The sequence below is a fragment of the Pithys albifrons genome, chromosome 7, assembly GCF_047495875.1.
Source record: "Pithys albifrons albifrons isolate INPA30051 chromosome 7, PitAlb_v1, whole genome shotgun sequence".
In the NCBI taxonomy this organism is placed as follows: domain Eukaryota; kingdom Metazoa; phylum Chordata; class Aves; order Passeriformes; family Thamnophilidae; genus Pithys; species Pithys albifrons.
The window spans coordinates 27,652,273-27,669,353 of NC_092464.1; the positions used below are offsets into that span (position 1 = coordinate 27,652,273).

The 17,081-nt window shown below is 39.7% G+C and overlaps 1 protein-coding gene across 1 annotated transcript; it reads right to left on the reverse strand.

The window, feature by feature from the left end:
- Nucleotides 1-2,877: 2,877 nt before the first annotated feature.
- Nucleotides 2,878-6,667, reverse strand: NDUFA4 (NDUFA4 mitochondrial complex associated). The gene is made up of 4 exons (XM_071559959.1): nt 6,479-6,667; nt 5,800-5,888; nt 5,400-5,460; nt 2,878-3,098 (listed from the first exon to the last, which is right to left on the reverse strand). The coding sequence occupies exons 1-4, from the start codon at nt 6,518-6,520 to the stop codon at nt 3,042-3,044; spliced, it is 249 nt and encodes an 82-aa protein (XP_071416060.1). The 5' UTR covers nt 6,521-6,667; the 3' UTR covers nt 2,878-3,041.
- Between the last annotated feature and the right edge of the window lie 10,414 nt (nt 6,668-17,081).

Genomic DNA, 17,081 nt, shown 5'->3' on the forward strand with positions numbered 1-17,081 from the left:
ACAATAACTATGTTAATAGAAATCTGACAGTTGCAGGCACAATGTTGTACTATAAAAATAAGAGATTAATCTTCTGTACGTGGCTCATGAACAGGACATGCATGTGAGGCCCACCCTGATCATTAAAAAAAAAAAATCTGCCACAAACTGAAATTTAGCAGCTGTTATTTATCTCGGTTGAAACATAAGACAGCAGAATATCAGTCTCTTTCAGATACAACATCTACTCAAGGAAAATGACACACCACAGTGTTAATAAAGGATTTCACTTTTTCTACTAATGATAGTATTTCATTGTTTCATAAATGTTAATAGCCAAAGATAAATGCAAGAAGCTGGAATCCTAAGAATCCAAACTGCACTCGTTTCTTCATGCTGTCTTCAGGGAACACCACCTTTGACTTCAGGAAGAAGAAAGAGGTAAATGATAGTTTTAAAGAAGCAGCTTTAAAGATCCTTGAACATTTTAATAGACAGAATTCTGATTATTCAGAATTCAGACTGATTCTATTTTAACAACAAAGAAATGTACTGGATCTGACAGACCACTACCAAGCAGTTATAACTAAAGCCAAGCAGGCATTTCAGTTTTGAATAAAATAAATGGTTCCTCTGTCCCAAAGGAAAACTCACTGTGAAAAAAAAAAAAAAGCAGGAATTTATGGCCTTGCAGGATTTCAATTTTAAGAACTAAACACAAAATCACAAAACAAAATGGGAACAAGGGACTAACAACGTCTATTTCTAAGTTTAAGAAAACAAAACCAAACCCATAAAAAACATTCAAACTAATGAGGAAATAATAACACATCACAGAACTGAATTACTATCAACCTCTAAGTTTATTACGAAATATCAAAAATTGTGGAGCTTTTCCTTTAGGAATTTGAAGAACACATACTGTAGTTACCAGTGAAGGTGGTGGGGTTTTTCTTAATACCTCTATGTCTTAAAGCTGAAGATTTAAGCAAGTGCTTTAGACACTTACAGTAAGCAGCATAGCCTAAAGCCTTACAGGTGTGAGGGCTCAAGAAAACTAACAGCAGCACAGAGCAGAGTGTTTGTATGAAAATGCAGTATTCTTCATTTGACTCAATTTCCTCAAAGAAACCATCTTTCAACTACTATTTCAAGGAAGGTCAGAAGGGAGGCAGGCAAGAAGGCAGGAAAGAAAGCAGGCAGGCAGGCAGGAAAGGCAAGAAAGGCAGGCAGACAGGCAGGAAGGAAGGAAGGAAGGAAGGAAGGGAGAGAGAGAAAGAAGTAGTCCACTACCACTTAATATCGGACAAAAGTACACCCCAAACAGAAAAAGGAGCAAGTGCCCCCTCAAAATAATGGCTTTTAGAATTATTAAACTTAGAAGACTTAGAGTTATATTTTTAGCAGCAAGTATGCTGCAATAAGGAAAGACAAGTAGCATTGAATGAATTGCCTTTTTTAGTCCATCCACATTTAAAGCTTTAAATAGGTTAAGTAAATGTTAAATATATTTGAAATATGTCAAGGGCAGACAATTAATTTTATCTTAAGTGCCTCTATTAGAAAAACATGAACCTATACCCTCTGCAGCCATGCCTAAAAGGAACAAACTTGTCTCACCTAAGAATGCAGCTTTATTTCCCAGATATTGTCCAGAGAAAAACTGGAAAAAAACATTTTCATTTTTACATGACATACTTTTAATACTGATCTAAAAGTATTGCAACAGAATTTTTATTTCCTAAAAATATTTAGATTCAGATAGCAACCAGTCACCAAGGATGCCTACAGACTTTGCCCACCACTGTAAACAGCATCTCTCTAACACCACTCATTTTCTTCTTCAGATTCCTTGAGAGCCTCTCAAACAACTGTGAGTAAATCTACAATTTTGGTATGTAATGCAAAGATAATCTGAACTGTTACCAAATAAACTACATCAACTTACCTGCAGGATTTTTCCATATAAAGTATGAAGTCTTTGAAAATATCTGTCATTTTGCAATTACCACAGAAGAGGTTTTCTTCAGTAAAAGTTCTTGCTGCTTGATTTCAACTCTATCCTAATTATTTATAATAGCTCCTGTGGTTATCTACATTCTTAGAGTCTACTTCAAGTGAAGTGTTTCAAGATATGAACAGCTGTACTCTGTCAGATAGTTCAGTATTATATCCCTTATCCAAGGAAATGCCAGATGTGCACCAAAAAGCAGAGAATCTACTGTTAGTTACAAACTTAACAAGGTATTTTCCTTTAGTCTTTCTACAGTAAGACTCAGCTAAGTACTGAAATGTAAGATTTTGTCCTTGCTTGAAGGTATTGTAGTTCTTATATAAATACCTAATTATTTCTTGACACATGTACCCTGTTCTATGTGTTTCCCTTCCTTAAAACAGTGATCCACAGGAAATCCTGAGTGTTTATAGAATGTTATTTTTGAAATATTAAAAGTTGTCTTCCTGTTTATTATTAAAAAACCTGCTTGACTTGAAAAAAAACAAATGAAAGATGAGAATCAAAACTTTTTGGAGCTTGGTCTTTTCTTTTTCTCCAGCAACATATGGCAACATCTGTTGGGTCTTGCTGGATGACTTACTTGTTGGCACTGACTTTTCTGCTACCAAGATTTCTTAAAGTGGCAGGTAGATAAAGTCAGGTGCAAATTAAAAAAAAAAATATATACACACATATAAACACACACTTTCAAGTTCTTGTAGTTTGGTATAACCGCATGAGCATGCAATTACTCTGAAGTCAACAGACTGAGAATAAAGCCCACCCAGACAACTTTGGTTTCTTTTTAAGGAATCATGAATTGGCTTTTGTTTACTATCTGACACACCACACAGCAAAAGTTGTTAATAGAAGGATATTTTGCAAAATGAAAGAGCAGACACTTCCAAGTTTCAAACGTTTATTAAGCCTCATCAAAACAGTTTCAAACACATGACCTAGTGCTGCGTGAGGGAAGTTTGATTATTTCCTGGATGATTAAGCATGACAATTGTGCGGACGGCTTCTGGAAGACCTTTCTGTGCAGCTTACGGACATGCGTGTGTTTTCAGAAGTCAGGACGGTCCTTTTTCAGTTTACTGTAGTCTACATTAACCGAGTAGAACTAGGAAGCATAAGGGAAAAAAAATTAGTTAAGACGCTCAACTATCCGTTTTCCGTAGTAATTACTACAAATATGCATAATTTGAACTTGTGTGAGAAAAATGAAATTATATTTTGAGTCTGTGAACTGAACAATAATAAATAAATACAAACTTTTTGTAACCAGTAACTGAATATTAATTCTGCATTCAATATTACAAGCTCTGCGTTTAAAATGAGGCAGTGCTCATATCTTCAACTGGAGAAACCCACAGTGTTTCTCCTTTAATGCCCTGAATTAGAAGTCCATTCAGAGGAACATCTTACAGTTCTGCTGTATGTGAAGAGACAGTGTCACGAGGGAATATTTAGAGCCATGTTTGCAAAAGCCAAGTTTGGTTTAAGTAGCTGTATCTAGAACTGCAAAGGATGACAAGGAGGAATAAATTATGAACAGATCACATGTTTAGTTTATACTAATGTGTGTCCTATCACAAGCAGTTCAAACCAAACCAAAAAGAGGACAATGAATTTACAGACTATGAGCCTATTTTGGCATCCCTGCATGACTTAGTAGCAAGCATGTGATGCTATAGTTTTCCTTACAAAAAAAGAAAACCAAATACTTAACCATTAGCTTGATTATTTTTAAATTTCTTTTAACTTTTTGAAAGAAAACAAGACAGCCTACAGCACATTCAAATTATGGCTTCCTGTGCAACTCCTACAGTAATGATCAGGGTCTTCAACTCTTTTATTTGAGAAGACTGAGGAAGCTAATATAACCAAGTGAAGTTTACAACAGAAAAGCAATCTCGTGAAAAGCTGTAACTTTTTATACTGGAACATTTTCACTAAACAGTCATCCTCAGTTCAGAGCATCTGCCTTTTTCATTTCCCACAGTGCAGATTTGGAAAAAAAAATCCCCAATGATACACACACCCAAATATGGCAAACCTCAAGGCTGTGTTTGCATGCCAAGGCAGAAGGGGAATGCTCCACAACACATGCACTCTTTTAAAGAATTTGTGCTGCACACCATGTTGAATTTGCCGAGTTTAGATATTTAAGAGACAGCAACATTCCAGAAGCAGCAATGAAAACAAAGTATTACATTCTTCCTGGACTTTTAAGGGAACCACAACATATTTTACTATGGAGTGGGGTTTTTTTTGCTTATTTTAATGAATGGAATAGTAAGATATGGTACCAAACAGACACTAGCTTTGAAAACATAGATTTGATTTTTAAGAAGCTTGGGAATAATCTAAAAATATTTTTAATAGCAATCTACTAAAATAGCACTTGTGTAAAACATGATTCAAATATGATTTATGTCCAGCGAGGGCAACAAAGCTGGTGAAGGGACTAGAGAGTAAGCCATATGAGGAGTGGGTGAGGGAGTTGGGGTTGTTCAGCCTGAAGAAAATGAGGCTCAGAGGTGACTTTATCACTATTTAAAACTACCTGAAAGGAGGGTGTAAGCAAGGTGGCTGCTGGGCTCTTCTCCCAGGCAATTAGCAACAGGATGAGAGAACATGGCCTCAAGCTGTGCCAGGGGAGGTTCAGGTTGGACACCAGGGACAATTTCTTCACTGGAAGTATTCTCAAGTATTGGAACAGGCTGTTCAGGGAGGTGGTGGAGACACCACCCCTGGACACGTTCAAGAGATGACTGGACATGGCACTCTGTACCATAGTCTACCTGAGACAGTGGTGTTTGGTCAAAGGTTGGACTCAATGGTCTTACAGGTCTTTTCCAACCTAAATGATTCTGTGATTCCATGACTGCTGTAAATTACCAAATGTTTTACACATCTTTGCAAGTTTCCACTTTGATGCAATGAAATAAACTGAATTATCAGTTAAAGTGCACTTCTGTTGCATCCACTTACTTAAAGACAATTGTTTTGTTTCTCTTAAACATGGACATTTCCCTGCAGTGCTTCTCATGAGTAAAGGTCAACAGTTTAAAGCTTAGAAAGCTTTAGGCCACGACTTATGAAGTTCTGACCTTCTTCCTGTAATTTATTTCTTAGTATTATGAGTTAGTATATTCTTCTTCTTGCATATAGCTCCTTTTTTAATTATAGTGCTATATACATATATATATGTACATGAAGTTGCTTTCATACAGGCTCTCATCAACCAACACTAGGAAAGTTTTAAATCTCAAACCTCTCTTATGTGAGTTCTAGAGACAAATATTGCACAGCCGAGGAAATACATCACTCATTCAGCTACTTTCCAACACAATCAAACATGGTAAAGAAGTAGGTTACACTTCTGATATACTTCATAAAAATCTATTTCTCATTTTACCTTGTACTGATCACTGGGAGACATTTTGTTCCAAGGTTCTGGGTTATTTTTCTTGTCCCAACTATTGAGAGAAATGTAAGATGAGAGCACATTAATAGAATCACACTATCTTCAAAATAAAAAAAGAAATCTGATGTGGCCTGTGGTTATTAGGCAATAGCGTCACATATCCAGACAAGTTTCCACAGAAAAAGGCACTGTCCTGTGTCAGCAGCTTCTAAGTATCATATGGTACACAAACAGATCTCCAAATCAAGGAAATCTTCACACACTGAGTGTCAGTGATACTGAACCAAGGCATTAAGGCCACCAGGAACACAAAAATCAGAGCAGTGAAGTTTAACACATGAAGAAAGAGGGCTGGGCACTGGCAGTGACTGTGTAATTACTATATACGTACCTGACATCAGGGTTGAACATTGCCAAACGCATGAGATACAGGCCTGCGCCAACACCTCCAGATCCAATGATCAAAAACAGTGGGATCAACTGGACCAATAAAAAAGAAATTAAGTATCATACCACAATGCAAACACAACAGTATTCATACATAGCATTTCTGATTCCAACACTGGCAAACGGAAGAACGAGCTCACACACTGTGGGCCGTAATACATGGCCCTCTAAATCCCTGGCATAAGCTCCCTGTGTGTAGCACATCCCCGGGGTCGTGGAGGAACCAGCAGCACGGAAGACACAGGCATGAAAAAAATACTGCTACACGCAGAACCACCAAAACCAAACCAAAAATCTTGCTACAATGCGTTTCTGAGAGACGACCATCCGTCCCTCCACTGCCAAAACAGCCCCAACCCCTGCGCTCCGATCACACGATAAAAACCCGGGACTGGGAGCGCGGGGGCAAAGGGAGAGGCCAGAAGAACCGAAGAGCTCCCTTGGGCCTGCAGGCACAAGCAAGGTGGCAGAGACCGAGAGACAGAGGGGACGTGGCCGTGCCCGTTCGCACAGCCGCGGCCCGACAGGGCCTGGCACCCGCAGGGCGGACGAGCAGAGGCGTCCGGCGGGGCCGGGGGCACCGAGCGGCGGCAGGGGCGGGCGGGCTCTGGCCGGACACTCACGGCTGGGTGCTTCTTGGCGTGGCTGACGATGACCCGCAGCATGGTGGCGGCGGCGGCGGTGGCGGTGGCGCCGCGAAGGTCTCGCTCTCTGCAGCTGCGGAACCCCCTCCCCTTCGGCCGCCGAGCCCCAATGTCACCGAGGCCCCCGCCGTGCCAGGTGCGCCGTCGCAGCCCGGATGTAGCAGCTTCGGCGTTCGCCTGCTCGCTCTCCGCCGCTCCGCCCCGCCCACCGCCCCGCCGGGCCGTCCGCGCCCGCCCCCGCCCGGCACATTCCTCCGGGCCGCGGGGCCCCCGCGTTAGCGGAGCTCCGGCCCGCCCGCAGCGCCGGCAGCGCCGACGGGGAGCAGGCACCGACCGGGGCACCCCGGGGCAGCCGGGCAGGCGGCAGCGCCGCCCCCCGCCGGCGGGCAGCGCCTGCGCCGGGGCCGCCCGGGCAGGCGGGGGAGCCGAGGGAACCCTTCATGGCCTCGCAGCGTCCGCCAGGCTGGAAGGCACCATAGCGGGTCCTGCGGTCCGGCTTCTCTGCCCAGGCAGAGTCATCCTAGAGCACATGGCACAGCTTTGCAGCCAAACGGTTCTTGAAGATCTCCAGTGAGGGAGAGTCCACAACCTCTGGGCAATCTGTTCCAGTGCTCGGTCACCTGCAGAGTAAAGAAGTTCATTCTGGTATTTACTGGGAGATTCTGTGCATCAGTTTCTGCCCATTGCCTCGTGTCCTGTTGCTTGGCAGCACCGGGAAGAGCCGAGCTGCATTCTGTTGACACCCCACTTTCAGATACCCATACACATTGATGGGGTCCCTCCTCATTCTTCTCCTCAAGGCTGAACAGGCCCAACTCCATCAGCCCATCCTTTTAAGAGAGATGCTCCAGTGCCTTAATCACCGTTGTTGCCCTCTGAGCTCCATGTCTCTCTTACCGAGGAGCCCAGAGCTGGATGCAATATTCCAGATGTGGCCACACCAAGGCTGAGTAAGGGGCAGAATCGCCTCCTTCGACACTTGTCAGTGCTCTCCCTAATGCAGCCCTGGGTACCACCGGCCGCCTTGGCCCCAGGGGCACACCGCTGGCTCATGGGCAGCTTGTTGTACATCGGGACAACCTGGTGCTGCTCTCACACCACCCGAGAGCCGCTGCCACGGAGCTTTGGGCAGAGCCCACTGCGGCCTTCCCGAGAGGTGCCTGCCCCTGCTCTGGGGCACCAGCGTGGCGTGGGAGCTGTGCGGGGCTGGTGGGTGCACAGACAGACACATAGACACAGACACACACAAACACAGACACACGCACACACACACGTGTCTGCCCCTCAGCACGACTCACCTTGCTGGGGAGGGTTGGGTGCTCACCATCACCCAGGTTAAAAATTGAGGGGGTGGTTTAAGGGTGAGGCAAGAGAGAGTTTCATTATACTGGAAAGGATAGAGAATGAAATTCATCATAAAACTGCCAAGTTAATTATTCTGTTACAGTCAGGGTGGCAAAAGTTGGGTGCATTCACTGCATTGAGAGAGACTTGATTTTCAGAAGTGATTTATAGTGAAATGTTACATATAGGCAATTTTCCCCTCTACTCCACCTGGAGTACTGCCTCCAGCTCTGGGGTCTTCAGCACAGGAAAGCGATCCCAGATGAGGCCATAAGGATAATCAGAGGGCTAGAGCACCGCTCCTGTCAGGAAAAGCTAAGAGAGCTGGGGTTGTTCAGCCTGGAGAAGTGAAGGCTCCTGGGACACCTTAGAGCATGTGATGTGTCAGTACATTAAGGGAACTAACAAGAAGGCTGGCTAGAGTCTGTTTACAAGGGCATGTAGTGACAGGATGAGGGTAAATGTTTTCAAACTAAATGAGAACAGTTTTAGATTAGATATTAGGAAAAAATTCTTTACTGTGAGGGTGGTGAGGCACTGGAACAGGTTGCCTGGAGCAATTGTGGAGGTGTTCAGTGCCCAGTTGGACGAGGCTTTGAGCAACCTGGTCACAAAAGGTACTCAAGAGGTAAATTTGCCCCCAAGGCATTAAAAATGCATTGGTAGGTAGAGGGAATATCAGTATGCTACTAACTCAAGATAGAAAGTGTCCTCCTCCTAGTTGAGAAGCAAAACAACTTTACATGTATGCTCATAGTTTCTGAGGCTGTATAACCACGTCAAATTTTGAAGTATAAAATAAAAAAATAGCAAGGAATAAATGTGTTGAAGCAAAAGGTCTTCTGTTTCACTTACTAGTTCCACAGACTGGCTTCTGCTTATTTTCAAGAATTGTCTCAAATTGTAACCATAAATTTAAAAAAAAAATATATTTTTTCAGTTTGCCAAACCCAATTTAACCTGATTAACAGCTAACCCTGGACAAGACAAAAATGCTGGCAGGTGGCTTTATTGAGTAATTCAAGGAGATGCATTTGACAAGTGATTCAATGGCACCAGAAAAAAATTATAACTGCGCTTTCCTGGGAGTAATACAATTTCATTACTTCCCTCATTTGTTTCAGAGTTGATAAATAGAAAAGGAGCATAGCAAGCATGTTCCAGGAGTCTGTTAACTGTTCCACTATTCATGATGTAGTGGGGACGGTACTTTTCCATTTTTTTCAAAAATGGAAAGAGCAATTTGCCTATGCTAAACTATAGAAAATAACAGTATTGCTGCTATTCTTTTATAAAAGAGAAATAACCGAAACCTCCAAGAGTTACGTGGAAGGTTACACTGCTCACCCTCTAGTACAGTACTTGAACTTTTCACCATATAGTTGGATGGCAGGAATTACCAATTGTGAAGGCAGCTGCAGGATAACCAGGAAGTGACCAAAGATGAATAGCCAGAAGCCATGTGGGGCTGCTCAGCAAAACTCCCTTCAGACTGAACACTCTGCTTTCTTCTGCACAGATGACATATGGCTAAGTCCAGAAATTCAGAGACTTTGAATATTCTGTTTCTACACTATTAAGGGAAGGGACTCAGGGATACATTATATCCACTAGATTATGTGTTGGGCACATATTTTTAGAAAAAACATAGTTTTTATATGTTTCTCAGTATAATTTTTTTCCTCAATGATTAAAAGTTTTTGCTGTCTTCTTGTGCTTCTGTGAATTTAAACAGAGGCACAGTACCTGATCAATTTGCAAAATTTGTCATGCATTTTATGGGCATTCATTTTTATCATTGTGTACATCAGCTTTAATTACCCAGGCCTGTATGGCTCAGCTGCTTCACTGTTCATATATATGTCTTATTATTTATGTTACTTGGAATTTTGTGTTAAGGAATTAATTTTGCAGACAAAAAAATTAAAGAGTGAAAACAATCAGAAATCAGATTTTTTCATCCTAATTTTAGAAATTGAGAGTTAATATTCTTAAATTTCATGCAGTGAAAGCGCTGCCAAAAATTTAAGCTCTCAAGTGCTTCACTTGGAGAAATTCTGAGCATAAACTCAAGACGCCTCTTGGCATTCTTGATGGTGGATCCGTGGTTCCTAAAGATACTTAGTTAGCTGCCATGTTTGTATGCTTGTACTATGCCATAGTTATATAAATTTTGTGGGCTAGTTTATAGTGATGTTGTCAATATATTGGCCATACTTGAAGACTAACAATTTTCTATTACTCATCAAGAATCCAGCCATTCCCATAATGACAGTGAACACTAGATAAAGACAGAGAATTCTGCCATCTTTTTATCTGTTGCTTAGCTACTCAAGCTGAAAGTAAAAGCATTTATTTTCTCTTAAGGTTTGGTGTCTTTGTCTTCACACCTGACAATTAAATTTATGATGCTTTAGTTAGACTTGACATTTCCTTTATTTTAAGTAAAGTATTTTTGTGTAGGTTTCTGCTTTTAAATAAGTGAATCCATAAATCCTTCATGTGTTTTGGCAAGATTCTGTGTTGAACCAGTCCATTAAGAATTAGGTGCTAGATTTGCAGTACTAGTGCTCAGCACTGCTGAAAAATTAAGTCCTCAGGTTATTCCAGTGCTTTATCATTTACATTGTCCTCTTTTCTCTTGTTCTCCTGTACAGCCTCACCTCATGCCTTTTGTCTCTCACTTGTCTCTCTTTGATTGCTATTGTACCTTGTTGAGCTTTTGATTTCAGGAACTTTTCTTCTATTCCAGATGCTTCGTTTTAGTATTTGGTGGCCTTTCTGTTTCTAAAGTCTTCCCTAAACCTTACCTGTTATTATGAATCAATTCATAGAAATCTGCAGATTTCTACTCTGTTCAACATCAGTTGCTTCATTTTTTTATATGAAACCAAATTGATTTTAGCCACAGATATAATCGTGTCTGATCTCATGAAGAACAAGAATCTGAAGTCATAATAAAATCAGAGGTCATTTGAAGAACTGCACTCCTAAGGTTTGACAGAGTCAGTTCATTAAATAAATAAACAGAGATAAAATTGTAGTCAATTTTAAGTTACATATTTTACTTGGAGGAAAATAGGAAGAAAAAAGACAACATTTGGAGATGTTCCAACTGGTCACTGATTAAGAAACTAAATTCATCATGAATTGTCCTACAGCGTCAGGACATTTCTCTGTTAACCAGAAAAATGTATAAACAGGATTTTCTGTACAACTTACCAGTTTTGGTAAAAAGGCAAGTACTTATAAAAATAATTCTTAGCAGAGAAAAGGAATTATAGGAGAGTATTTGCTTTTAAGGCTGTGAAATGGAGTGGCTGTGTATTCTGTTCTTGCATCCCTGGTCTGAGGGCAGTGAGGGAATGTAGAGGACTGAGGTGGATGCGTAGGGGAGTAACATTGCAATACAGCATCTTGTGATAAAATCTTCCATTAAGTGGAAACATTGTAAATGTTCTGGGAAAAAAAAGTCTTAAGAATTTCAGTATGTTACAGTTAGTAAAGTCAAATGTTATGCTTACAGAGAAAAAAGAGAGAAAAAATTAAGGATATAAACAAGATTTTCTGTTAAACAGCAACAAAAAATATGTCTAGCATTTAATAGAATTATAGTGGAAGGAAAAACCTACTGGAAATTCAATACTAACAGCACAAAGGCTATAACAAAGAAGAAATTAATAATGAAAGGTAATGAAATATATGGTAAAGAAATATTCTACTTCTTTCATTTATGTCTGTCCAAACTATGGGTTGATAAATGTTCCTGTCTCCATACATCCATGGAAAGTACACAATAATCTTACACAGTTTAGGAGCATGTTATGCAGCATAACCTGGTAACAACCATATAAGCAAAATTTCTGTTAAATAGGGGCACTAGAGATTTGGAAAACAAACAAAAAAATCGAAAGTGGTTATATGTTCTATTACTAAAGGAAGAATTGTTTTACAGAGTTTATAATCTGCTCAGCAAGTCAAAGAATAATACTCTATTACGACAGAAAAGCTTTTTCTTAGTTCACTTGCACTTATGAATATAACTGATAATTATTCATTTATATTAAAAATACAAATTGTGTTCTGGATTTTTACTGTGCTATTTATAAACTTAAAGTTACGAGCCCTAATGTACAGATCTTCTGTAATATTACACTTTTATTAGGTGTACAGTTATATAGACTGCTGTAGCATTAAAGTAATTATAATTCCTTTAAAGCTAGTAAATCCTTACTTTAAAATAAAGGCTTTTAATTTAAAATGAAAATAAATACATTTTTTACCCAATGAGAATATGTGCTATTTAGCAAAAATGAAATTGTCAATAATAAAATGAAACAAGGGTTTTCTTAAGTTTTCTTTCCTGAACTTAAGCATCTTCCGGCAAAATGTGGATATATTTTCAAGTATTTAAAATTTTGTTCTTGAACATCATTTTTATAAAATCCTAGTTCCTTGACTGTCATAAATTGTTACTGGTGAAACTGCATAAAAAAAGCTAGAGGGAAGTTCTTTATTCGTCCATACAGAGTATGAACGGGATCGTTGGGCAGGGCATTTGTTAGCATAAAAGTGCTCTTCCCCACTCCTAGCATAGAAAACCTATTAAAATGTATATTTCACAGTGAACCAGGTGGCTGTGTGTGTTGTTCATAGTGGAATATTGAGTGTTTGTATCTGCCGGTTAACAGATTCAAACCTGGCTCAGTTCATTTTCGGTAGAGATTTTTGGATCAGCATAGCTGGAGACACTGGGCAGCACCTCAGGTCACAGATCCTGCAGGAGAAAACTGGTCATGAGAAGGTTTTGTCTTACCCATTGAAAATAAAACATTTCATTTGAAAGATCCAGTAATTATGGGAGAGAACCAGAAACAGAGATGTGTAAGATGAAAGTATCCAAGTTCTAAATATCAACATTTAAAAAATGGATGCAGTGGTTTGGTTTGGTTTAGTTTAGTTTTTTAAATGCAGTATAATTCCATGTCTAGTAGGAACAGAAAGTAAGAATAAAGACATGGAAAAAGCATAACAGCTGAGAATTAAATACTTAAAAAGAACTAAATTATGGTCCTTGATTACTGTCTAAGTTCAAGAAAGCAAATGAAACAGCTGGTCTTTATATTTAAAATATACTTTGTTTTCAATTATGTAATCTGACAAAAGTTAGGATGCAGTATACAGGCCCCACACAGCTTGCACCTAACTGGGAGACTTGAAACTGACCAGAAGATCACAAGAAGTTACTGCAATGATCCCCCTAAAAACTGCTTATCCAGTGCCCTTTTACAGATTTCCTTCATACAATTGCATCCATAGATCATGGTATTTCCCTATAAGCTGCTCTTGTGCTTGATTTGGAAAATCATCCAACTCCATAAAAAAAGTGCAATGCCTTAATAAAACATCAATACCTTCACTAAAAATGTAAACAGGACTGGTACCTGAAATTGTTTTTAACTAGATGCTGCTTCAATTATTCAGCAATAACTTACTGCAACAGCAGTGACTCAAGCAGACAGTCTGGGAGCAGAGCAAACTGCTTATAGGCAGCTTCTGAAATGTAGAAATATACACACACACACACAAAGTATAATTGACTGTGCAACAGCTGTGAGGAATGATACATGAAACCTCACATTCACTATATGTTCCAAACAGTGAAGAGAATAATGTAATAGTAACAAAGAAACTGTGCATGTTTATATAGTCTTATTCATGTGGCACTACCTGAAAAAGCTGTGCTAACAAAGGATTACGCAGAAAAGTATAAATAGATGTGATATTCTAATTTATTTTTCTGTATTTTTTTCTTCAATTCAGAATGTCAGTATTTTAATGGAACCACAATTTATAGAAAGAATAAGGCTTTCAAATCTAACAGTTTCAATAAGCCAAAACTTGTTCTCATTTAAGACAGTGATAGAGCCTTTAGAGCACCGGATGAGACATAATTCTGAACAAACCAAGGCTGGAGAAAATTCTCATTTATCCTCCATTAACAAGAACTGTATGCTTCTGTTTTCTTTAGGGAGAGGGTAAAGAGGGATTCTTGCTATTTATGAACAGGACAGGTACTGCCATCTTGGAAGTAAGAATGTTACTTATGTACTTTCCAAAGAAAACATTATTTATCTCCTTTTTCTGATGTAGTTTTTAGAGGAAGGTTAGTGTTTGCAAACAGAAAGGATTACTGAATAGAAATTGCAAAAGCATGTTTTTCAGGTAGTTGAGAAAACCAGAATGTTTTATGCATTGCAGCAAGAAGAGACAACGTCAATCCAGCTGTTAAGACCAAATGACAGAACTATTATTGACTACTTTAGGAGGCTTTGAATTCTGTTGCAGAACCTGGCACTGCTGGGTAACACAGTGCTATCTGAAAAGCCTGAGTGTGGAGAGTGTTTCGCATGTATTTCAGTGAATGACAGTGCACTGGTAGGAATACATTTCACAAAAGTTTAGAAATGCAAAAGTTAGGAGTTTAGTTTAAGCAAATCTTGCTTCTGAAATCAGTAGAAAGATATGGGTGGTTCCCAGAGGCAATGTAAACTAGAGCTAGAATAAATCACACTTTCAGGATGTCATCTTTGGTCCTTGCCAAAATCATTGGAGATAAAAGCTGATGCACAGGGATAGACTTCAGTTGCATTTCAGAAGGTCTTACTGGATAAATCTCATGCTTTCATTACCCTTCAGAGCTAACACAAAATATCTGCAGTATCCTGGTATGAACCTGGTAAGTCCTGGAGCGCTTGTGCAGAACATCCATTAAAATGTGGTTTGTGCTATTCTCATGTGGTTCATGCTGTGCAAAAGCATTAGTTTGGGGGTTTCTTCTATGAGGGCTATAATGTCAGACACTGAAAGGGCTGATGAGTTTTGTAAGCAGCCTGATTTTGCAGACAATGGCATATAACTGAAAATAAACTATTGATACCTTAACAATGGTTTAAACCCTTTTGTGGCTTTGTCAGCTGAAGTACAATTTAGACATAAACAAAATTGGCATGGGAGGGCATAGTGACAGGTTGTTGTAAAGAAGCAAGTAGTGGATCTCCAAGCTGTCGCCCTTTTATAATATCTCAAATTATCACGTTGGCTTGAATCATAAGTACTTAATGCAGATAATTTCTAGCATAGCAGAATATGAAATCCAGTCCCTGCTGGCCTCCTTCCTGGGTAAATACTAAATAAAAATACTGGACTCTGTTTGGGAGAAGGGTCATAGTCAATGTTTCAACCTGGATGTAGTTTGAAGTGCTGCATTGTACTCTAACTCATCTGTCACACATTTTGAGGAATGACATTTTTTGTTTTTATATGCACTTACAAAGTACCCCATGATGACTCTATAAATAAATCACACAAGCTTTATCAAAAAGTGTGTGCAAGTAATTGTTTTGGTTACTCTTGAGTTTTACTTACTTTTTTTTGAAACTTCTACTCTGTTAAAAATTGTGTGGTGTATCACTTATTGAGAAGTAGCATTCTCATATTATTCTATCTTTAAATACAGCTTCATTTAAATATAGGGAATTGTATGGTTATATTTATAAGAGAAGAATAATAACATTCTCTGATGCGGGGGTGAGTTCATCCTCCTCTGAATAATATATACAGTGTATCTGTAAGATTCATGTTGTGTGATTGCATGAAATATATAACTGTAATCAGACTTTTGAACAGGAATTTATTTTATTTTAACAGTGGACTCCTAACTGAAATGAAAATCATGTGAAGGGGAAAACTACAGCATGCCTTGATATTTCTTCTCATATGTACTAAGACATAAAAAAATTTCTTTGAGAACAGGCAGAACATAAGAGCATATTTAATTAAAAAGGAGTTTCATAAGGGTTTTTTTTTCTGTGAAAGGCTGTTTTCTCCTTCCATGACAAAAGAAATCAGATTAAAGACAACAGAAGTGTTTGTTTTTTTACTTGCTTGTTTCAGAACATCCTTGGTCAAATAAGTTGACTCTTGTCTTTCACTAATCTGTGTCTGACTAACTTACAAGCTTGTATACTTTGAGATTTTACTCCATTGAGGCTGTCTTTGCCCATCTGTTTTTCCTTTTTGGGACCTGCCCTTCAGAAACACCTCTTTCAGGCTGCCATCCATATTTATGGAGACATAAGCAGAACACTTGCACTTGTGTGAAAGAGCTGTCTTAGCAAACACACGTAGCTCTCATAAAGTGTTCAGGCACCCAATACTCTCACCTTTTCTCCATGGAATGCAGAACAGATGTGGATGAGATGAGTAAATTTTAAAACCTGGATATTCTGCAACCATATTTTTAAATGCTGGAGCTCTGAAAAGCAAAAACTTTCTCAAAAATATGTTTCATAGGACATACATTTACACAACCTCTTCATAGCAGAATCATTACTAACTGAAGAAAAATAAATCCTGTAAGAGGCCAGTCTGGAGACTGGAGATGACTTAAGTAACAAAAAAATCATCATCATGGCTAGGCTTCGCGAACGAAGATTTGAGAAGGGCACTACCCACGCTTGCTGCAAGCGTGCTGGTGGCTAAAAAGGCTGATACTGGATTGGCAGGTCCGGTCACAAAAGGCACAGCGGAACGTCTCCCTAGGTGACATTGGCAAGGAATGGTTCTTTCTGCATTGTCTTTTCTCCTCAAGACTGACTCTCCGTGCATTCTCAAAGGAAGCAGCAGCGTCGTGAATGGTGTGTATCCATGAATCCCGATTGGAGGCCAGAGTGGACCAGTGGTGGCAGTCAATATGGCCAAGGCTGAGGTGTTGTTTATTGGACCAGACTCTTGTATGGAGTTTTCCAAAGGCTCTGTATGCCTTTGCTAGCCTGTTGTCTATCTCTTTGTCAATCTTACCGTCTGAGGAAATGATACTTCCCAGATAGGTGAACTGCTGGACTGACTTAAGCTCTGAATTGCCTATGGTGATGTGAGGATGATGGAAGACTTCTTGAGGTGCAGGTTGGTAGAGAACTTCTGTCTTCTTCAGGCTGACTTCCAGCCCAAAAAGCTCAGCAGCCTCTGCAAAGCAGGATGTTAAGCGCTGCAGAGCTGCTTCTGTGTGAGCAACGAGGGCGGCATCATCAGCAAAAAGCAGCTGACGGACAAGGTGATTCAGGGTCTTGGTGTGGGCCTTCAGTCGCCTTAGGTTGAAGAGGCTTCCATCGGTATGATATCGGATGTAGATGCCGTTTTCTTCATCGAGGTCTGCTGTGACTCTTTGGAGCATCAT